General features: G+C 33.1%; 2 protein-coding genes across 2 annotated transcripts in view; one reads left to right on the top strand and one right to left on the bottom strand.

Moving 5' to 3' along the window:
• LOC111619796 overlaps positions 1-10,967 on the bottom strand; it is an 86,087-nt gene extending 75,120 nt beyond the window's left edge. Inside the window, exons 1-2 of the mRNA XM_023361612.1 lie at positions 10,878-10,967; positions 7,453-9,618 (exon numbers count right to left, since the gene is read on the bottom strand). Of these exons, the coding sequence (XP_023217380.1) occupies positions 7,453-9,427 (1,975 nt within the window). The 5' untranslated portion in view covers positions 9,428-9,618; positions 10,878-10,967. The remainder of the gene's footprint in view (positions 1-7,452; positions 9,619-10,877) is intronic.
• Positions 10,968-14,984: 4,017 nt separating this feature from the next.
• Positions 14,985-24,103, top strand: LOC111619809 (peroxisomal biogenesis factor 3-like). Its single transcript, XM_023361628.1, has 2 exons — positions 14,985-15,142; positions 22,027-24,103. The coding sequence occupies exon 2, from the start codon at positions 22,046-22,048 to the stop codon at positions 23,129-23,131; it is 1,086 nt and encodes a 361-aa protein (XP_023217396.1). The 5' UTR covers positions 14,985-15,142; positions 22,027-22,045; the 3' UTR covers positions 23,132-24,103.
• The last annotated feature ends 331 nt before the right edge of the window (positions 24,104-24,434 follow it).

Raw genomic sequence — 24,434 nt, 5'->3', positions numbered from 1 at the left:
TTTTTACCATATGGAAATATCAAATTTCATGGTCTCCCCAAATAAAAACAATCCACTAAACAAAGCTTTAATTATAAACCAAACATGAAAATTATCACTAATATTTTTAGTCCTGTCTAGGATCATCTTCAGGAAGATTTTGAAAAAAAGATTCTTTCTGGTGTTAGTGGTGTTCTATTTGGCTTTGATGTATTCTTTTGGAATACATCGAAGCCAAATAGAGCCTAATGTCAGAAAAAATCTTTTTTCAAAGTCTCCCTAGATAGATTGATATGACAGACAATCTATGAAAATATGGTATTATTTTCACATATTTTGTTTGCAATATATCGATCAATCTTAACAAACCTTGAACTGTAGAAATAATACTTTTTTGCAAGAGTTCCTAACATTTCAAAATTATTTCAAGGGTTCCTCCATCATAAAAAGGTTGAAAAAGGCCGTTGAAAAAGAGAAAGGTGTTAAACTACAATTCAAACATCCCACAGTATATAAAAGAAAAGATATTCAACATGGAGTATGAAAAAATCTTGAACAGAACAAGCTCACTACAGAAGAAGAAAAAACATCTTAATGAACTGCGAACTAAATTCCTATTAAACGGCTATCCACAATGAATAATAAATAACTGGGGAAGTAAAATCAACAATAAAAGGCTGGAAAATAAACAAAACAAAGATAAAAACAGAGTATGATACATATCCTTCCCCTACATTCGTGGCTTCTTTGAACAGATAAATAAAAGTTTCGATAAAATAAATATAAAACTAGCTCCAACTCATAACAACTTGCAAAAAAGAATCCAGAAGGCTAAACCTGGCATAAATAAACAACCAAATACATACAATACTACTGAAGTCGTTTATAAGTCGTTACCTTGCACATGTGAACCACTAAAAGCATACATTGGAGAAACAAAACAAAGATTAGAAACAAGATTAAAAGAACACATCGCAGATTTGAAATATAATAGAATCAACTCTGTTTTTTACAAACATTGCACAACTCATAACTGCAAAATAGATAAGAATAACATTATAATAGTACACAAAGAAAAAAATTGGTACAAAAGAAAATTTAAGGAAAGCTACGAAACTACTACAGACAGAAATAATATTAACAAGAATTCTAAGCATAGAAATTCATAAAAACTGGTTACAACTATTAAAATAGAATGTTTATACAGTTGCAGGTGGGGCTGTGTGTGGCACTCTGAGAGTGAGATGTTGCATGTTGCGAGGCATGCGGGGGAGGCCATCAAGTTGGCAGGGAAGGAAAGAGGAGTGGAAGACGTAGTGCAGAAAGTGCCTGACAGACATCCACAAAATACAACTTATCTATGTAACAGACTGAAGAGGGGCGAAAGCCCAAAATGCATATCTATATGGATTAGAAGTCGATGATGAAATTATTTGCCAAGTGTCAATAAACTCACCAAGTCGTGACATTGAACAAAAGAAGTATTTTAATTACAATCATTTGGTATATTTTTAAATTTTTTATTCTCAAAATTGAAAAATACAGTACTTTATCAATCAAAAAAGACACAGTCTGCTCAAAATTTCTTTTTGAAACCACCATTTCTTCTGATTATGTGTTCCAGAACACCATCGACGACCAGACCTTTCTTTGTAGGCTACTAAAAACACACAAAAAAAACTTTTTTTTGTGTGTTTTTAAAGGAATGTTTTAGCCAGATGACCTAGTAGCCTACAAAGAAAGGTCCGTCGATGGTGTTCTGGAACACATAATCAGAAGAAATGGTGGTTTCAAAAAGAAATTTTGAGCAGACTGTGTCTTTTTTGATTAAAAAATAAATTATCATCCGGCGAAAGTTTACAAGTACTTTATCAATTATCTGGCTTCCAGAAATCCAGAATTACCAGAAAACTAGCTAGTTTTGAATTTGGCAGGCTATAGTTTTGAATTTGGCAGGCAGAATATAGCACATTGTACTTTGCCAGGCAGCTACTTTGTTTTGATTTCTATGGTATACATATTGCATAATGCTTTTCTTTCTTAATTTCCATTCAAAACATTACACTGTACATGGGTATTCTGTATTTTAAGAAAATTAATAATGCTCAAACCAGACCATGCTTTAGAAGCGTACTTGGAAGTCATTCAACTTTGTTATATTGCAATTGAATTGAGATGGAGCCACAAAGAAAGAAGCAATCCTCAAACCTGACCATTGCAGACAGGTAAACTTTGCACTTGCCTCCATAAGAGAGGCTATCCCTGTACCTATATACATGGCTAGAGTATTTGACACCAGGGGCAAACTTAAATATGGCACCTTTTGAATAAGCCTTTCATTAGTCTGTTACAAATTTAAAAATTATAAATCACTTTTTATTCTTCATTTAGCTTCTTGTTTGGTAAACTGTACTAAAGTGTTATTTTAGCAACCTGTTAATGTTATTAAAATTAAAGACAAAGTCTGCCCAAAAGGGAACACCATTTATTTCTTGTGTTCCAGACTACACATTCACGGCGACAGACCTTCCTTTATAGGCTACATGCCACCAGAATTTTAAAAAAGTCCTTTAAAAACACAATTACATCCAATTGAAAAAATTTTTTAAAAAGGAACTGGTGATATACAGACATCTTGCTTTCCATCCATCCTATGGGGTGTTTCTGCTTTTATCTACTGGAACAAGTGCTGGTAAATGCAGATTTCGGAAACTTCCCCCTGGTGACGATACATTCCAATTTTTTTCCTTTTGTAAATTTTTCATCCAATGGATGTGTAGTCTGAAACACAAGAAATAAATGGTGGTCCCTTTTGGGTAGACTTTGTCTTTAATTTTAATAATAATAATCTCCATTGGACGAAAAAAAAAACCTGTTAATGCTGTTTTGCCAAACTAATCACGACAATCTCAGTATATTATAACATTTATAAAAAGAATAAAAGAGTTTTATAATATACTGAAGTCTTTGTGATAAGTTTGGCAAAACAGCATTAGCAGGTTGCTGAGACAACACTTTAGTGTACTTTTTATTAATATAATGCATATTATATTTCATAAATATAATTTTTCAGACTCGTGTGTGACAATTTTCTATGAATTTATTAGTCTGCCCATGTAACAATTTTGAAATTTTGGTCCCTTGTGCATGTATCCCCTCTGCCTATCTTTCATGACCCTACTTGTATCCACCAGCCACAGGAGAGGCAATCCTTGTACTGGCTGACACAGAAATATGATCCTTGCACTGGCCAGTATGGAGAGATGATTTTTGCACTTGCCAACATGAAGGTGATCTATGAACAAAGCAATCACCATCAATTGCTTTGTTCTTGTTCTTTTAATTTAACTGCACAACATCAGGATGTATATAAAACGTACAACTCACCAACCAATTAACCAGTGTGAACAACATTTAAGTGACAAACATTTTATTCACTTAAACATGAGTCATATGTTCTTATGTTTCTTTCATTTTTTGTGCATATTTTCTGTTAGGCACATGCAATGCTGTTTTTTTTATTTTCTTCCTAGATTCCATTAGGCATGCCCAATCATGTCAGATATCATGAACATTATCAATTTGACTCCACTATATACTGAAAACAAAGTCATGTACCTCTATCTTTTACATTTAAATGAACCATCATTATATTTTTGGATTCCTCATTTCAATTAATGGAAAATGACAAAATTTCATCAAAATCAGCCTATCAAATTTTGAATAAACTCAATTCTATAAGCCCATAGAAAATGAATTTTTCTATGGGCTTGGAACATAACCTGACAAAGTCATTCAATTTGTCAATAATCACTTTGTCGTGAATGCTCATGCTACAATCTTGTATCTCAAAAATGAAGTCATAGACCTTTATTTTTTTATAACATTTTTAATTTCCTCATCACAATAAATAGAAATGGCAAAGTTTTATCAAAATCAATCAATCAATCAAATTTTGAGATCAAACACTATATAAGCCACATAGAAGAAGCTTCACTAATGCTCCACCTCATTTAATTTGTATCTGTTAAATAAAATTTTGTTTTTTACTTTTTATTGTTTTTTTTCTATATTTTAAATATATATATTAAGCCTGTGTCCAGAAAACCAGAGAACCTAGAAATCCAGACTACTTTGGGTCCCCAGCTTGCCAGATAATTGGTCTGGTCCTATACAACTATAGTATACGAGGTCTGTTCAAAAAGTGTCGGACCTTTTTTTTTCCCGCGTAAACCAATGATGCATGAGAGGCCTCCTTTGGTGGAGTTGTAGAGGGGACAGTCATGTACAGCCCTGAATTTTTTCCCGCCTGCAGGAAGTGTCAGTCGTTGGCAATCGGCCTATGAGTGAGGTAGTGTAGTGCGCTCTCGTCGAATTCCACTAAGCTGGAAAATGACTCAACAACGTGAACAGCAATATTACATCAAATTTTGCCAAAAACCTTGGCGATACCCAAGCGTAAACCATTCGCAAGATTCAGCAGGTTTTCGGGGACGATCCTCGAGGCCAAAAAAGGCGCGGCAGGTCCACAGCAATATCAAAGGTCATGTTGACAGTTTTTTCGACTCTCGTGGGGTGGTGGTCGTGAGTACGCACCACAAGGCCAAACCATCGCAAAGGAGTACTACCAGGAGATCCTTCGTCATCTTTCCGATACAGTGCGACGCAAACGACTGGGATCAAAACTTGGCAGCTCCATCGTGATAACGCATCCGCCCATTCTGCGCATCTGATTCGGGCTTTCATCGCCAAACACAACACTCCTGTGGTTCGTCACACTCCGTACTCTCCCCACATGGCTCCGTGTGACCTTTGGCTATTTCCCAAGCTGAAAATGCCGCTAAAAGGAATCCGAATTTAGTCGAGAGAAGACATCGTGCGAAATCCGATGGACCGGCTGATGGCCATTCCAAAAGATGCATTCCAGCAGTGTTTCCAGCAATGGCAGGAATGCTGGGAGAAGTGTATACATTACCAAGAGACTACTTTGAAGGGGATTAGGGTTTTGTACCTCAAAGTCAATAAATTGATTTTTGCCGACCAAAGGTCCAATACTTTTTGAACACACCACGTAACTTCACTAATCCAAACTATTAATAACTATTATATGGAATTGTTCAGATTAATGTAAAATTTGGAATAGCAAATTTATGTATAAAAAACAAGAAGTCAAAAAAGACTACAAATAAATATATAATATACAAGGGTTGATCAAAAGCTAAGGTTACAAGGCCGATATTCCTGGAGTTTCATTTGTTATAGAGAAATGAGAAGTAATTCCAATACATGCATGCGGTTTGTATGAGGTCGCACTTCTGAACGACATTCCCAATTGGTTCAGAGCAGAGTTTCTGACACCTACAGCACTAGTTGTAGGTAAACACAAATGGCAACTCGTTTGGAAACTGGTCTCGCGAATAAATCCGCTCAATTATATGATTTCTGTGAGCAAAACATGTAACTGTGGCTGAAATTCACTGGCAGCTGGTAGAGGTTTACAGAGAGACTGTAATGTCTTGTCAGCATGTTGCAGAATGGTGTCAAAGTTTGAGGCTGGTAGAGAAAACTTCACCAACAAGGATCACAGTGACCGACCAGGCACTGCATCAACAGATGTCAACAAAGCTCGTGTGGAGGAGCTGATTCAGGACAACAGAAGAACCACGTTACAGCATATGACGGTAGAATTGGGAATGTCATTCAGAAGTGTGACCTCATACAGCCAGAAGACCACCACACTGTTGAAACAGTTTCACTAGGACATCATTGACCACCCTCCCTACAGCCCAGACCTTGCTCCAAGTGACTTTCACCTGTTTCTTCACTTGAAGGAGAACCTAGCAGGATGACAATTCACTTCAGACGAAGCAGTGAAACACTTTATGACAACTTGGCTGAACACGCAAGGACAGGATTTTTACCAGGAGGGAATTTTCAAACTCATCACATGAAGTAACAAGTGCCTAAACTGATATGGAGACTATGATGAAAAATAACCTAATGTATGTACTATCAGTTGGCTGTATTGGTTGTATGAAATAAAATGTAACTTTTCACTGCAGGCTTTGAAACCTTAGTTTTTGATCATCCCTCATTATATATATACAGTAGAGCAGCCATTATCTGAATGTCAATTAACCGAAAGTTTTTCAGTTGGCAAATTTAAATTTCCGCTAGGGCTATGGCACTGCAATCTTTGGCACGTCTTGGGCTACTCCAATATTATTTTGTTGGTGTGTGTGTTTTAGCTGGCAGCACTGGTGTGACCATGAGAGGGTACTTAAGGTCATGCCAGGATTTGAACAAATTTCAACATGGGATAGGTTAATATATTTTTTTGCACATAATCGGTTATCTGAAAAATCAATTTTCTGAACAACCCTAGCCCCAACTGATTCAGATAATCAATGCTTTACTGTATATATATTACTGTGAATGACCGATATCTGGNCAACTCTTCAATCTCTACTCTCTCATAAAAAGTATTCTGTTATGCCTGACAAGGAATTTATAGAAGTAATAATAAAAACATTATACTATATTTCCTCATGTATTTACACACCATGTTTACACATGTACCATTGAGTATATTTGATTATGAACAAATTAACTTAGATAAAAATAGAAATACAGTAGAGCACTGATTATCCGAATGTCGATCAACCGAAACGTCGGTTAACTGAAAGTGTTCCAGTCAGACTGTGTCGTGCTGAATCAAACGTTTTTGATACTAGATTAACTTCTAAAGTATAATTTTTTTTGTTTTTATATTTTTCAATATATTTATTTTGTTGGTACAAAATAAAGAAATAATTTTTAACAATACAGTAGCCACAATTATTATTATAAAAATTTTCGTTAGGCTTAACGTCGACAAAAATTCAATGCAAAGCAACACTCAACGGAGAAAAATTTAAACGTGGGATATATTAATATACTATTATTGGGATATACTAATATACTATATTAATAATGTATTTTTTCGTACATAATTGGTCATCTGAAAAATCTATTTTCCAAACAGCCCCAGTCCCCAACTGATTCAGATAATCGACGCTCTACTGTACTAACTTAATAACACTTTAAAGCTGCTTAAAGATCCAATATTAATCTCCAATTCTTGATAAATAGCAATCACACCAGTTCCTGCTTTTATTAGAACACAGAAAACTTTTAAACAGTACCTAACACTTTTGAGCTCCAATAAAGTAGAAAAATAATATAATTGCTACTTAATTTAAAAATACAATTTATTTTATTCAAACATTTTGTTTTTGAGAACAACCACTCATTTTCATAAAGATCAACTTGTTCGGAACAGATGATCTCATTCATCTTGATCCAAAGACAACTGTATTCAAAAACATTTGAATTTTAATAAATTATATTTTTAAGATCCTTACAAAGATTTAAAATACTATTATTTTCAGAACAACAAAATTCTAATTTAATTTAAAACAATTTTTGACTTACTATTTGCAGTCTCTTCTATTTCCATTTTATCCTTCAAATTTGATGTATCAATAATTTCAATATCATCATGTAAAACAGATTTTTCTATTTTTATATCTTCCCTTTCAACAGCTGCATTTTCTATAATCTGTTCAGAATCCACTTCAGGAGTGATAGTTGATTCTGCAATGGCTGCATCTTCAACTGGTAATCGGGCTTCATCAGTTTTTAATTTGATAGTTGTTCTAATAGTTTCATCAGAAACAGGAATACCATCATTGAAATTTGCTTCCTTTTCTTTTTCTTCCTGCTTATTTTGCATTGATGGAGTCTTAATTATTACCTCTTCTTCCTTTTTATATTTATGTGTCTCTCCCAATTTCTCTATCTTATCTAACTGTTCTTTAACAACATTTTCAACAGAAACATTATCTTGATTATCATCTCTCAGTTTCTCATCTTGAATTTCTACTTTTTCTTTCTGTTCATTTTTCACTTCAAAATTCTGGTTTTCATTATTAGAAGTACTTAAATTTCCTTTATCATCACCTGCTGAATCCAGATTTACTTTACAAACTGGCGTTGGTGATATATTACTTTGTTCCGAAGACATTTCTTCATCTTGAAAGGATGATTCTGAAGGTGTATAACAGCTTTCACTAATGAAACTACCACCTTCACCTTCCTCTTCAGAATCTAGAAAGCTTCCAGTTGTTTCTGTCCCTGTAATACTAGATTCTTCATCTTTAATTCCACCGGTTGATTCTTGTTTCTTTTGCTTCTTCTTCCTTTTTGAACTTAAATATAAACTGTATGTTGCTCCTCGAAAATGTCTACGCTTTTGTTTTCTACCTTTCATTTTCATAGCTTTCTTTGCTGCTTGATTTCTTGTTAGTACAACAGGTTGCAACATTGATGTTTTAGATGTTCCACTAACAGGCTGAATTTTTACTGACCAGGATGGCATACTCTTTCTTGCTCTATTTACATTAATTAATGGCTTTACATCAGATGAACAACTTTTTCTTGTAGCAATGTGAGGAGATACATCTTTAAAGCAATCTTTCACTGTTGAATTACAATCATTATTATCAGGTGATTTAATACTTAATGAATTAATACTTTTTTCATTATCAGCAGACTTTTTAATAGTTTCTTCTTGCTCATTTGCAGTAGTCCTCTTTTCTTCTTCACGACTTTTATCTTCTTGTTTAGTATCAATTTTTGTTCTTAGCACTTGACTTAAAGAAGTTTTCATTACACTATTCAACATACTTTTTAAATTAGCAATTTTAGCTGACATACCAACAGCTTTTGCTCTTGCAAGTTGATCAGATGGCTTTAATATAACACCACTTCCACCCGATTCTTTGCTCATAACCAATTTCAACAAAGCTTCATTTTGTTTATGATCACCTTTAGAAGGTGCTGACATTTTAGCTCTTCCTTCTTGTTTTAATTTTGGAAAAAAATTTCCAGATAATTTTTGAGAATTTATTTCTTGAAAAACATTCAGTTCATCCAATTTTGTTGATTCTTGAAATGATTCTTTGGATGGTTGTAAGACATCTTGAATCTCCAATGATTTTTTTACATCTACATTTTTGCAACTTTCTGATTTTATAATTGGGACCTTCAAATCTGTTAATGCAACTCTTAATTTTAAACCACTACCACTACTTGATGTATCAGATACAATTTTTGGAACTTGTATATCAGTAGTTTCACTTGATAAATCAGATGATGTTTTTATATCTTTATTAATGTGGCTTCCAGTTATTATAACTGGATTTGTTCCCTTTTGTTTATTTAAATCACTTTTCTCAGTACTTTCTGGACTTTTAAGTTTTATTTGACAAACAATCCTCTTCTCTTCCATTATGGAAATATCAGTGTTATCATTATCTACTTTTAAATCTTCAGAGCCTACTTTGTTTTCCACAATATCAGTTTTTACATCACCTTTTTCTACCTCAGGATTAACAGGTAGGTCCATTGAAATTTATTTTAGTATTAATTTGTTAAAAATATATTTGCAAAGTTACATTTTTATAAAATAACATTTTAAAGCCAAAATCTTTAAAAATGTCACATGTATTTAATATAATTTAATGAGTATATAGATTTATCAATTCAGAAGAAACAAAACATTCGTATGTAAAAGCAGAAATGACTCTAAATTTGTTCCTGTAATAAAAATAATAATAATTAATATAAACATATTTTATGACATTTTATATAAAAATAAATTTGTGAATTTGTATTCTTAAAATATATATAAAATGTGACTATTGAAAGTAGGTTTGACAACTATAACTTTTTCACACAGACTCTCATTTTCTTGAGGCTGTAAATTGTTTTGTCCAGGCTTAGTTTAAGTTTATTTGCTTATGGCAACATGACATGTGAGTAATCTGCTGAGGGGATGCCTCTTGGAAAACTAATCAATATTTAGGTGTTACAAATATGAAAAAAATCCAGAAAACTCCACACAGAAAGCCTATTGCAAAGCACAACCAACTACCAGCATTCAATGATTTTATCCACTTGGCCACTAGTGGGCATTTTTTTCAGCCAGCTTTGTTTTGGAGTGTACAGAAATTTTTAATTGGAAAATAATGTAGTTTAATTTTTGATTAATTTCTTTTTTTTTAACTATTTATTATTATTGCTTGAAATTCATTTTCTTTTCACAATTACAGGCTCAAATATAAATAAGGCTAAGATGATATACAGTTTACTAATGATGAAAATATGACTAAGGTGAAATGGACATGCAAAGAGAGTAAAAAATGCAGAAAAATCAAATATTAAGCATACTAAATGATCAAAGTCACTGATAAGATTACCATTATGATGAAAAATGAAATAGAGGGATGTGAAGGTGAAGAAAATTGGTGGGACATGGTTCAGAATAAGTCTAGATGGACATCGGTCATTAAAGTGATTAAAAGCATCATGCTACTCACAAAGGCACGGAGCTTAATAAATTCATTCTCTTTACAATATTTGAAATTATTCTGTGACCATGTAAGTAATTAAGTGTTTAAACAAACAAGCATGCATATACAATCTATACATAAGATTATGGCATTAGTTATTTTAGACCATTATGCATATATGAACAAAGTATTTAAAAGTTATTACCATGTGAATACGTAATAAAAAATATAATTTATTCAAATTTTCAAAGATAAACCTATCTGAGGATCAGACAAATTAATAGTTGGCAACACTAACCGAACCACTATAATATTAACAAAACTAATTGAATCAAATTTAACTTCAATATGAACTGAATCAACAGAATCTTTTTAATACTCAAATGTTCATTGATTTGATAAAAGTTTAATATATCTGCTTCAAGAAAGAAACAATCAAATATTCTTAAAAAGTCTACATATAACATTCATAAAATTTTTAATTAAATTTTAAAAAAATCTCACCAGATAATATATACATCTAAGTTTATTTCTATATCTTTCCGTCAGGGGTCGTATAAAATGTTATTGAATAATTCGGTGATCGAGATTAACTTTTTTTTTTTAATCACTCTTACGTCAGAGATCGAGATTGTGGTAGTTTTTTTTTTAACTCTTTCCGCCCTGTGGGCACTAAGAGGCCTCTTTTTTCAAGCCCATTATGGGTTCGGCCAGGCCCACAATGGGGCTGCCGGGTGGTGAGAGACGGAGACCGACATATCCGAACGGACCACCCCCGAAAAATCCCTGGGGATTTTTCGACCCGTTCGGATTTGAAACCGGGTCCCCCAGAGCGGTAGGCTGCCACCTTGACCGCTCGGCCATCCGGCCGCTATCCATTTGTACTAGAAGTTTAAGGTGGAAAGCAACATGGCGCCCTTCATGGTTTCGTTTCAGAGTCCATTATGTGGTTTTATGAATGAAAATTAGAAGTTGTGAAAGCGCGAGTTAGTGCACACGATGATGTAAGTGTTTTTTCAATTTTTTTTCAATGGTAGCCGGCATTCTAATTTTTTTTACTCGCTACTTTGAATGCTCTGTTGGCAAGATTATCCATTTTATGGTTAAATTTGGGATCCCTTTATTTGTCTCACATATTTTAAAACCATAGATCCCTCTATTACGATACTTTTTTTAACTCTTTCCGCCCTGTGGGCACTAAGAGGGCCTCTTTTTGCAAGCCCATTATGGGTTCGGCCAGGCCCACAATGGGGCTGCCGGGTGGTGAGGGACGGGGCCCGACATATTCGAACGGACCACCCCCGAAAAATTTCTGGGGATTTTTCGACCCGTTCGGATTCGAACCCGGGTCCCCCAGAGCAGTAGGCTGCCACCTTGACCTCTCGGCCATCCGGCCGCTTCCATTACGATACTATCGACAGAGCGGCTGGATGGCCGAGCGGTCAAGGTGGCAGCCTACCGCTCTGAGGGAACCCGGGATCGATTCCGAACGGGACGAAAAATCCCCATGAAATTTCCGAGGGTTGGTCCGTTCAGATATGTCGGGCCCCGTCCCTCACTACCCGATAGCCCCATTGTAGTCCTGGCCGAACCCATAATGGGCTTGCAAAAAAGAGGCCCTCCTAGTGCCCACAGCCATCCGGGCGTCAAATGCTGTATTCGGGTTAGAGAAACACACTTATAGGAATGAATTAACTTTTTTATTGCACGTTGAAAGCACGGACCTACAACAACCGAACAACAGAAAAAGTGAGATAAAAGGTTAACTGCTACGCGTGTTCTGCCATGACTAGCACCCGCTAGCGACATCAAAATAATTACAATAAACAGTCAGTAATTTTGGGTCGATACACTATAATCCTCCTCCATAATGTGTTATCTGGTGAGGTTTTGTCAAATTATTTCATAAAAATGTCAATTCTGTCGCAACATCTTCACACTAAACACTCAGATCTCGTGCCGACTGACTTTTTTTGAAAGGAAGTGCAAAGAATTGAAAGTGAGGAAAAGATGTTTGCATCAATTAACATCACCAGAATCAAAATAAACAGCGCTAAATATATCATATCTTTTTAGCTACTATTTAGCTGAATCAACAAAGCCATACACGTTAGCAGAATCTTTAATTATGTTTGTTGCAAAACACATTGTGGAATGCATACTGGGTGACCAGGGGCGGATCTACATAGGGACTAATAGGGCTTAAGCCCTGAGTCCCCAAGTGTCAAGGGCCCACAAAAATTAATATTTTTTCATTAACAATGAGCACTTATCGTATAGTAAAATATACTTAATATCAATAATATAATAATTATTATAATTAATAGTATTACTTGTTTTATTGTAATCAATGTAACGTAATTGGTCAGATCACAAAGTTGAAATTTTAAATACACTGTCACGAATTCGAATGCTATAAGGAGACTAATAATAATGACCAGCTTGCTTTATAAAGCAATGTCAATTCTTAATCTGACAAAAAAACGGGGCACCATTGGACCCCATCAATAAGCCCTAGACCTGAAAAATCTAGATTTGCCACTGTTGGTGACAAAGCAAAGAAAAAATTGGGCCTCATACCTACTTTGAATGATTCTATTTCACATCCTGTTCACGACATGGCAGATAGTGTTGAGTATCAACTGGTGGATCATGTTAAGGATAGTTTATATTATGCCTTGCAAATTGGCGAGTCAACTGATATAGCTGGATAGGTGCCCTTTCTAGATTTGATATTAACTACACATCAAATAATTCTATTCAGGAGGATCTTTTAACAGTTAGAAAGTACGTCAAGAGGAAAAGACATTTTCTCCCTTGTTGATAATTTCATGTCCAAAAATAGTATTGAGTGGTTCAAATGTGTTGGCATTATCACAGACGGAGCAAAGGCCTTGAGAGGAAAGTAGTCTTGTCAATCACATTCAAAAGATAGTCCGAAGCAATTGGTGTATATTGTACTGTTCACGGAGAAGCATTGACTACAAAGAAAATGCCCAAGAACTTGCAAACTGCTCTCAATGAAATGGTCAAAATTGTCAATTTTGTAAATACTTATTGAATGCAAGGATAGTTAATTCTACCTGCAACAAAATGGACAGCAAACACGTAACGCTGTTGTTGCACACAAGTCTGTTGGGCCTCGTGAGGTAAAATATTGACACGTATAATGGAACTACATTATGAACTTAACTTTTTCTTTTCGGAAAATCCTTTCGAGTTTGGTAATTATCTCCAGACTTAATGTAGATCCAAAGGATTGCGTATTTGACAGATATTTTTTCTCGCCTTAATGAATTAATTAAATTTAGGCATTCAAAATTAAACCTCAGTTCTTCCATAGTATTCAACTTACTTGACAAAACCGCAACTATGATAAAGAAGGTGAATTTCTGGGCAAGCTATGCAGAGAAAATGAAATTTGAGTGTTTTCAATATTGCGCGGCTTTCTGTCTATCACAAGCACAGCCACTGACCCAAATAAGGGTGATGCGAGCATTCTCAAGTGCTGTATTCATTAGCACTTGAGAATGCTTACCCAGCAATTACGTGAGAATTTCCCTGAATTATCCTGTGATCCACATTCATTGGTACGGAATCCATTTCATTCTGATATGTGTCTTTCGAGATTCAGTTATCCAGCAGGAAAAGCTGCTCGATATTTCATCAGACAATAATCTAAAAAGTCATTTTACGAGATAAGTCTTTTGCAATTTTGGGCTAAGTTGGCAAAGGAATATTCTGAATTGGCTAGGCTTTCTGTGAATGTTCTGGTGCCTTTTGTAACTTCTTACCTTTGCAAGTGAGAATTTTCTGCATCAACAGCTCTTAAGACCAAATACAGACAAAAAGCTTAAAGTTTGGTCTGACTTACGATTGAAATTGTCTCAAATCGAATCTAATATCGAAAAATTATGCACATTATATCAAGCACATTGTTTCATAGAATGTACCGTAAATGCAAGCCGGCATGTAACAACTGTGACCGCTTTGTTGATATAACAGCGTTGTACATGATTATGTGAATGACAATAAAATATGAAATTAATTTTATTCACTTAAGGTGCTTCTACATGAGCGCATCGGATAGTCATCATTCTTCAATGATGATTCGATGTGCACTTATAGAAGTCTCTACAGTCCACACAAGGTGTGCTCGGGAAGTTCACAGGCTGCCACATTCTATAGGCCCACCAGTGGCCAAGCGGTCTTCAAACCCTGAACACTGGGAGCGCCTCGCTCGAACGGGCTGGCCACGTGGAGTTTTTCGGGTTTTCTCCACGTTTGTAACGCCTAAATAGGGGCCAGTTTACCTTAAAAAGACCTCCCGAAAGGCATCTCCCCTAGGCAGATCGCCCAAGTGTTGCGTTGCCATAATAAATAAACAAACGAGCCACGTTCTATCGAAGCGCGTGCATCTAATGACGAAATTATGATCAGTTATGGTCTAAAAATTCTGGTGCCTCGCTGATAAACTGGCACTACTTAAAATATAATTTATTATAATTATTTTAATTTCAAATATTTTGAAAAATTAATTAAAGCGCGATAACTCTATTTTTCTTTAATTTTTTTTAAACAGAATCTAATTATTGAGAGGTCGCTGCGTTAGAAAAAAAAATTGGTAAAATGTTGAGTGCGTGATGGCGTAATGGTAACAAACTGAAGAAGAGATTTGAGGGAATGTTTTGTAGAAAGAGCTAAAATCTCCATATTAACAAAGAAGAAGACGAAGAAGAAGAAGGGAATGTTTTGGATATTTACTTAAGGTAATATAATTTAATTTTTATATGAATTGAATATAATAGATTGCATTTATAGTAAAATTCTATGAGACTATAAAATCTATAAAATTTAGATGATTCACAAAAACTTGATTATATCTTAGTCATTCCATATTAAAAAATATATATTTTTTTCAAGTTAATATATTGTTCTATAAAGAAATCGAAATATGTAAATGCCAACGTTTCACAAGATTTTATTGATAAAAATTAAAATTTATCAAATTTCTAAATTTGTAAATGTTTTCCTTTAATAAAGAGGAAAAATTAAACATTTTTATTGTGTATTTTGTTCTAAATTTAACATAGTTTTGCTTATATTGTGAAATACTTTAATAGCCAATTTTTCCTCTTGAAATTATCTGTTAAATAGTAAATTATATTTTTTTACCCCACAAAATTATAAGGATGTGATGTAAGTCTGGTATAATGCTATGTTGTTCTGCAAAATATAAATTAGTGCCTCTCTGCAGAAGTGAAATATGTAACAACTGTTACATTGTATAAGTTATTAGCACTTGAAAGAAGTTTAAGCATTTGTATTTTTTATATTTTCATTATTATTATTTTTATTTTTTTGTCAGTGTTCTCCAGTGTTCCTTGTTTGTCAACACCATCTTGTCTTGTTATACTTACCATTTTGAGTTAAACCTATAAGATATCAATTTTAACTAAACATACAATTTAAAATTCACCACACATTAAATCTAGATTTAACTCTTAAATCTGAGTAATGATTTTACCTGCTTCTGTCGACAAGTGAATTCTTGAATTACAGGTTAATGCTTGCTCTGTTTGAATTCTTCGTAAAATAACACAATATTCAATTTTTATGATGATTTTAAACTTTGAAGAAGTTGAAAAATTATATCATAGGGTCTCAAGTTTTTAAATTTTCTTCTTTTCTTCTACATGTGTTGACTCTGACTCCTGCATTTTAAATTTACTTTAGGTTTTATTTTATTTAAGAGAAAATTTATTATATATTTATTAATTTTTTAAAATTCTTTTGTATTTTGTTATAATTCATTTATTTTAAATACAAAATGCATCAATTTAATTTATTAAAAAAATATGTAGTGATTTTTGTAGTATTTGTGTTTAGTAGTTAAATTATTTTGACTCAATTGAATTTTAATATTTTTGAATCATTCCTTTATCATCTCTGCTCTAAATAAGTACTCTATTTTTCTGAATGAGCCAAACTAATTTATCAGAGTACATATTTTTCTTTTCTGAACAAGGGGCTGAAGTATTGAGAAGATTGCACAATTTTTAGTTGGACCAACTCTTTTGAAAGGGTGTGAAGTGCAAATGCTGTCAAATATATGTAGATATAGAATTTTATCACCTCCTTTCTCCTCTCATTAAATATTTGTTAAAAATTAGTTTTTTTTACACAAATAAATATTAATGTAAGTTAAATATTAAAAATACTAACTATAAAAGTATTTGGGTAAATGCCCCAGGCTCCTTTCAGAGTTTAGTGTAGGGTACCCCTATGAATGCCTCTGCCCCCATAAAATGACTTGGTATTTAATTTTGCCGGAGATGAGTGTTTTTTTTTTTTTTACCGACTCCGCAGCCTTTGTATATTGAGTATAGAATATATGTCAAAACTGCTTAGTTTAGGGAGCCAAATAATTTTTAATAAAAGAAATATTTTTGATCTGTTTAGAGATCATCATCAGCTAACATAACTATGTTTGAACAAAGGATGGTTGTTGCAGATGTATAGGATTGAAGGTGATCTGTACAGAGTTTAAAAACAATTTTTCTATTTAAGTGTTTGGCTCTCTGAACTAAACAGTTTTGATGTATATTCTATATATAATGGTATAATACCTGTGTTATCTGAATTAGTTATATTGCATTATTGTTTGAGTAATAATAAAGTTAAGTATTATCTGATTTAAAGACATCTTCTAACTTAATCACTGGTATTAATAATATCCCTAAAGAACCTTTACTATATTAGCAGATTTATTCCATTAGTAGTTGCCCTCAAATAATAATCTCACCCAATTTGCAAAGAATAGAAATAATAGTCATCCTCTAATAGTAAGTGCTTTCTAATAAACAATGCAGCTGCAAGATGAAAAATTTAGACACTGTTGTTTGTTTGAATAAAAACAGTATATATGAAGAAGAATGCTGTGCTGGTGTACTGTAATGTTTGTCTGACCTGTAAAAACTTGTTTGAATGAATCTTTTTAGCTAATTTCTAAATTAATTAAATAATCATTAAATTACAGGTATACCTCGACTTACGTCGTTTTTCGACTTAAGTCGTTTTCCTGGAACCAATTACCGACGTAAGGCGAGGTATACCTGTATTATGTAGGATAATAATAGCATTTCTGCTTATCACTGGTGTCAAATTTATTAATTTGTTCAATTGCATAAAGTATAATTTTTTAAAAATCCAGTTTTGATTATTACTTGAGTTTATGAAAACTTTGTGTTTCATTGTATAATCAAGTTTTATATGAAGGAAAATACTGTATTTAACAAAATATGGTAAATCTTATAAGTTAGTTTTTTGTTTTTCTTTTATTTGTAAAAAACAGTATATAATTTCATTGTAATTTTACAAATTTTCAGATAACAACAACAGTATAGAATTACTGAAATTATTTCATCTCTAATAGTTACATTTTTAACAAGTGATACAGAATGTTCTTTTCTATATTTTGAATTAAATGAAAAAGAGTGCCTGAAGATTTATTGTTAGAACAATGATGAAGCAATCCTTTAACAGAATTAGTCTTTATTCTAATCTAACACTATGAACTTGTTCACTCATCCATAACTTGGGCAACTGAACAACAGGTCTCTTCTTGTTTCGCTTTGGTTTTGCACAGGTGTTGCCAGTTCATACACAGTTTGCAATATTGGCACTTGCTTTAGTTTAGTATTCCCTAACATATTATTATGTTGGGTTTAGTGGGATTTATACTCGGTTGATACCAGTGGCTGTGTACTATGCCAGACCAGAGTCAAGGTATAGCAATCAAAACAAAACTAAAATTAAATATGTGTGTCAGTGTCGGTATTCAGGAATTTCCTAACAATATGGCATGTATTCAATATAGTGGCCTTCTATAGTTTGATGTATGTATTTCTATTCAATTGTAATGTTCCCAGGCTTTTGTGTAGTGTGTGTGGTATCACACCTATACAGGAGAGAACGGCAGGTACAATAAGCACCCTATCCATCCTCCACAGATGCCTTATTTCCTGGGCAAGTTCTGTGTACTTGCTAATTTTTTAAGTGCATGTGTTTTGTACATTGTGAGTGTTTGGAATGGCTATGTCTACAATGTACGTGATTTTATTGTGTGTGTCAATGAGTGTGATGTCTGGTCTGTTGTGGTAAATTGTTTTATCTGTAATTATGGCTCTGTCGTAGTACATTTTGTGCGTGTTGTTTTCCAATACTGTCTGTGGAATATACTTGAATATACTGTATGGTTCGTGAATGTCTACCAATTTGTGTTTCTTTGCAAGCTCTTGGTGTATTATATTTGCTACTTGATTGTGTCTATGTAAATAATCTGTCTGTGCCAAGAGCTTGCAACCAGAAGTGATGTGTTGTATAGTTTCTGGCATGATGTGACATTTTCTGCATGTGTCATTTGTGAGTGTTGTATCTTTGAGTATGTGTTTTCTGTAGTTTTTAGTATTTATGACCTGATCCTGTATGGCAATCATGAATCCTTCCGTCTCCCCAAAGAGGCATCCCCGATCTAACCAGCTGTTTGACGCAGTTTTGTCAACAAAATCCTGGGCCAGGTCATAAGGATGCCTGCCATGGAGTGCCTTTCGAGCCCACGATTGCTTGATGGTGTCTATGCTTTTTATATGTTGTGTCATGTCTGTATGATGTGAGTGTAAGTTTAATGGTGTGTGATTTGAGTCTGCTAGAGTTACTGCTTTATGTAACTGTGATGATTCTTGTTTCTTGCAGAAAAACTCTCGCAGTGACTGTGTTTGTAGTGAAGGTTTATAATGTCAATCAGGCCACGTCCGCCATCTTTACATGGAAGGGTTAATCTTTCTATGGCAGATTTAGGATGATGTTGTTTATGCTTAGTAAGTGTTGTTCTTGTTTCCCTTTGGAGTTGCTCAAGATCTGTGTGAGTCCAATGTATAACTCCAAAAGAGTATGTGAGTACTGGGATGACATATGTGTTTATTGCTTTAACTGTGTGTTTTGCATTTAACTGTGTTCTGAGGATAGCATTCAACCTATTTTGGTATTCTTTAATTAATCTTTGCTTTATTTGTGTATGTTCTGTTAGTTTGGCTTGTTGAAATCCTAAATACTTGTAGAACTCACCCTCTTCCACGGATTCAATAACTTCTCCATTTCCAAGTGCAAAATCTTTCTTCAGGATTCCTTTTTCTATGTGAAGTGTTTTGCATTTGTCTAGGCCAAACTCCATTTATATGTCCGTAGTGTATAAATGTGTGATTTGTAGGAGTTGATGAAGTTGTTTTTGTGTGGATGCATAGTTTTATGTCGTCCATGTATATGAGATGTGACAGCGTAAACTGTGTTGTTTTTTCATGTCTGATATTGTAGCCATATTGCGTGTTGTTTAACATGTTGGATAATGGATTCAGGGCTAAGCAGAATCAGAGAGGACTCAAGGAATCTCCTTGAAAAATTCTTCGCCTAACGAATATTTAGTTTGTTTGTATGGAAGTGTTACTAATCCTGAGATGTAGTGTTGTTCTCCAGTGCTGCATAGTGTTTTGGAAGAATGCAATGAGTGATGGATGTATTTTGTACATGTGTAGGATATGTAGCAGCCAACTGTGTGGAATGCTGTCAAATGCTTTTCTGTAGTCTATATATGCCATGTGTATGTTTCTGTGTTGTTTATGTGCTTGCTGTAGAATGACAATCTGAGTAACTGTTCTTTGCATCCCCTGTGATTTCTATGGCAACCTTTTTGTTGTTCTGTAAGAATGTCGTGTTCTTCAACATGTTTGTATATTTTGTTTGCAATACAGGATGTCAATAATTTGTAGAGTGTTGGAAGACATGTAATTGGTCTGTATTGTGTGGGGTCTGTGGTTTTGTTGTTTTTAGGTTTCATGTAGGTGATGCCCTGAGTAAGAAATTTTGGCATGTCTTGTGGTTTGATGGTGATGTGTGTTAGATGTTTAGCTAGTTCCTGGTGCAGTGATGTAAACTTTTTGTACCAGAAATTGTGAATGTTGTCTACACCAGGTGTCTTCCAGTTGTGTGTTCTGTTAACAGTGTAGCGGATGTCGTGTATGTTTATTTCAGCACAGGGCATAGTTGGTATGTTGTGCAAGTTTCTGTTCTCCTTCTCGATCAAGCCTGCATCAGCATTGTGTAACAGCATTGGACTGAAGAGAAGACCAATAATTTGTGAGTTCTTCTTCTGTTGATGTGCCACTGTGCTGTGTATCAGTGTTTGTTTTGGTACTGATTTGTCTGTAGAAAAGTTTTTCATCATTTGTGAATAATTAATTTTGTGTTTTTGTAGCATACATGTTTTGTATCGTTTGAGTCTACGTGCTTTGGCTGCGAGTTTAGTATATCTATGTATTCTGTAATGTGTGTGTTGTGATGTTCATGTTTTGTGTGTATTTTGATTTTCTTGAAAATGTTTTTGAGTTGTTTCTTTAATTTGGGCGTTATGTTGTTTTTAGTGTATTGTGTCAGCCTACCTAATTGCTGTCTAATGTCATTTATTTGTGTTTCTATTCTTCTCTGCCAGGCAGGCTTGTGATAGAATTGCATTTTGTGTGTGTCTGTCTGTGATTGTATTTTCAGACCATGGTGTGTTACTACTGTGACTGCCCCAGCATAAACTAATGTATGAATGTCTAGAGCAGGGGTCGCCAAAGTGGTCGATATCGACCCTCCCCAGGGGTCGATGCACGGCTAAGGGTCACAACTTTTTTTTTTTTTTACTTATATAGAGATCACAACATTTCTTTTTCCGCATACACTTATACTTGTAATAAAACTTTATAGTGGGGGTCAATGTGAGGTTTTGGAAAGTGGTTGGAGGTCAACGGTTAAAAAAGTTTGGCGACCCCTGGTCTAGAGTGTAGAAATTGAATGAATGTAGTTTGGTAGTAAGTGAGTGTTTACATAATTTAATGTTTTTCATACTTCCTTTGTCGTGTTGATTTTTGGTATTCGTGGTCTCTGTGTGGGATCTGTACCAGTATATTTAGTGAGTGTTTCCTGAAATATAAGTGAGAGCATATTAACTAATTCTATGTCTATGTTATCAGTGATAGATGAGGAAGTGCCTGTAGTATCATTAGTTGTAGTTGTTGTATGTGTGCTATTATCAATACTATTATTCAATACTTGTTGCTGGATTATCCTGACAGGTTACATGATCTTCATTAATAATGTTAAATGTTTTTATTATTATTATTATTATTATTGAAATTGTGCAGTAATATGTTAGTATCTGAATTGGAGACACTGCTCAGAGATCAAGTAACTCAATAAAAGTAGAATTTTATATAAATTTTACTGTTATTCTTATTAAAACTTCTCCAAGATCATGCATAAGCATGAGCTTTAGAGAAGTTAGGTTGTAAAAAAAATTTAATTAGTCTCGAAAACATTCTAAAATCAGTCAAGTGTGACTAACAACATTTCTGAATAGCACTGGAGAAGAAATTTTGTTCTAAATTTCGTACAAGTTATTAACCTTAAGCCTAAATAAAAATATTTTCAGTTCATCAGTTTCAAGAGCATTATGAAATTCTAATTACTCTACAATATTTCATTTTGAATTATCAATGAAAATTTTATTTATATAATGAAATTAAATAAAACTTATATTAAAATTATTTTCTTACAGGTTCTTAAGAGGACAAAAAATGTGGAAGAATATATGCAGCTTTTTTAGGCGTCACAGAAGAAAATTCCTTGTAACTGGAGGTGTAATTGGAGCTTTATTTTTTATTCAGAGATATGTAGGATTTAAATTAAATGAGTGGGAAACAAAGCAAACTAGGCAACTTTTTGATAAAATGAAACGGGATCACCATTTTAAAGGTACTATTCAAACTTGTGATTCAACCATTTTGTCCATGGTATGCAAGGTTCGTGAAAGAGTGTTAAGTTTATTTAATTCTGAAGCATTAATTGAGCATTTGAAAACTGGACCTCCAAATAAAGTTGAAATATGGGACAATTTGAAAATTTTGATTTTCTCAGAAATAATTGCTGAATTATATTGTGAATGTTTGTTTACTGTAGTTTTAAGAATTCAACTTTGCGTAATTGGAGGTTATATGTATAATGATTTAGAAAATGAGAAAAATTCTTTGAAAGTTAATAAAATCATTGCCTCACCAGAAATTCAACAAAAGTATCTTTCTCATGTCAATTATTTTCTTAATGCTGGAATAAAAGAATTGACCATTCCAATAAAAAACATAGTAGAATCTGCAATTGGGAACATCAGCTTAAAGCATACCTTGTTGTTAAAAGATTTTGAAATCATATTGGATAGTATCAGAAATAGTGTTTGTTCTGAACAAGAATTCATTCCTGCTACTATTTATTATGTATTATCAATGGATGTGTACAATAGTCCTAATTTAGAGTTGCTGTCAAGTAATGATTCGATTATTGCTCAGATGACTAATGAAACCAAGGATGTACTTGAAAGTGCAGATTTTTCTCGAGTAATGTCACATTGTCTGGAACAAGGATTTGCAAAATTAATGGATCGTCTAACTGAATGTTATATTCACTTAAACTGTGATGGGTTTAAGAATCCAGACAGTATAGCTATTCCGTTGGCTAAAGTACTACCTGGAATTCGTCAAGTAATGCAGAAACACAAACCTAATGAACAGGACTCTCTTACGACATCACTTTTATATTTTGAAGAATTGACAAATTTTTCTGCTAATATTTATGAAACATTTTCTCATTCTCCAATTGAAATAAAATAATATTTTAAAATTCAATAATACAAGAAAGTGCCTTGAACACAGTCGTGTAAAAAAGAATAAATTTTCTTTATGTTCAGCTGTTTCAATATATGTATTTTATGTTAGTAAATAAATAAGAGCAGAGTGTCAATTTCCCAAACAGACTGGGAACTGTTTCTTTCTAGTAATAATAATTTAATGAAATTTTATTTTTGAGAAAGTAAATTTGGTATTGTCTCTTACTTTTTGAGATGTAATAGATAGTAACGGTATCTTAAATAACACAAATATTAAATAATTAAGAACATAATTATAAAATTAAGTTCCTACTTCATTCAAATACATTAAAAATACTGAAATGTTGGAGTAAAATATTGGTATAATATTAAATTCCAGTTAAATGTTTTCTTTGTACTGCAGTAAATAACATTATAAATAATTCCCAATAATGGAAGAAAAAATATGTTGGCAGGCACTTTGTGTTAAAGATTCTGTTTATAAAAGCTTTAGTTTCTGGACATGATTCTGGATATAAACAGAATATATTTGCATCTATCCAAAGATATCTAGATAGAAACATTCAGAAAGTTAGCCTATTTGAAAATCATTAATATATTAAGGATTTAATGTAAAATGCATTGAAATCGAATGAAAATTTAATGTACAAGTTTTGTGAAATGATACTCTGCTAAAATCTTAATTGTACAATAATTATGGTACAGTTTTCATGTTCTACTATTTGAATATATTGATATAATTGTATTATGATTTTATATGATTTTTGTTAATGACAATTTGTATCTTATTACAGAATGGGAAATTTTTACTGTCATTAAAATCCTGTTAATGTTTGTTGTTAACATAATTTTTTATGACTGCATTTATTTTCTGAATTTGTCATATTTTTGTCTTTACATATTGTTTTGTTACAATAGGTTATTATAAAAAAAGAATGATATAATCAATCAATCAAAATCTTAACATAAAAAGGCAGTAACCTGTTACAAGGGGGTATTTTAACAATTTCTTAGTTTTACATAAACTTTTCGATAAAATTTATCATTAAATGTCTATTTAATTTAATGATTGAATAAGGCTAATTAACGAAATACTTGTCACTCAAAAATGTTGTTTTTAACATATTATATAAATTGTAAATGTCATTGATATTCATTTTGTCCAATTTACTATACATAATTATTTCCATCTCTTGATTATATTTGTAATTCTCACTAGTGTTTCATTTTGTTTGTTTTTCTCGTTACATCCATAAATTAAATGAAATTTTGACAACTTTTTACCACATTTAGAGCATCCAGATTAA

This window comes from Centruroides sculpturatus, unplaced genomic scaffold (assembly GCF_000671375.1).
Source record: "Centruroides sculpturatus isolate CEXI.00-Female unplaced genomic scaffold, Cexi_2.0 scaffold178, whole genome shotgun sequence".
Classification (NCBI taxonomy): domain Eukaryota; kingdom Metazoa; phylum Arthropoda; class Arachnida; order Scorpiones; family Buthidae; genus Centruroides; species Centruroides sculpturatus.
This window is presented reverse-complemented; position numbering and strand designations above follow the sequence as displayed.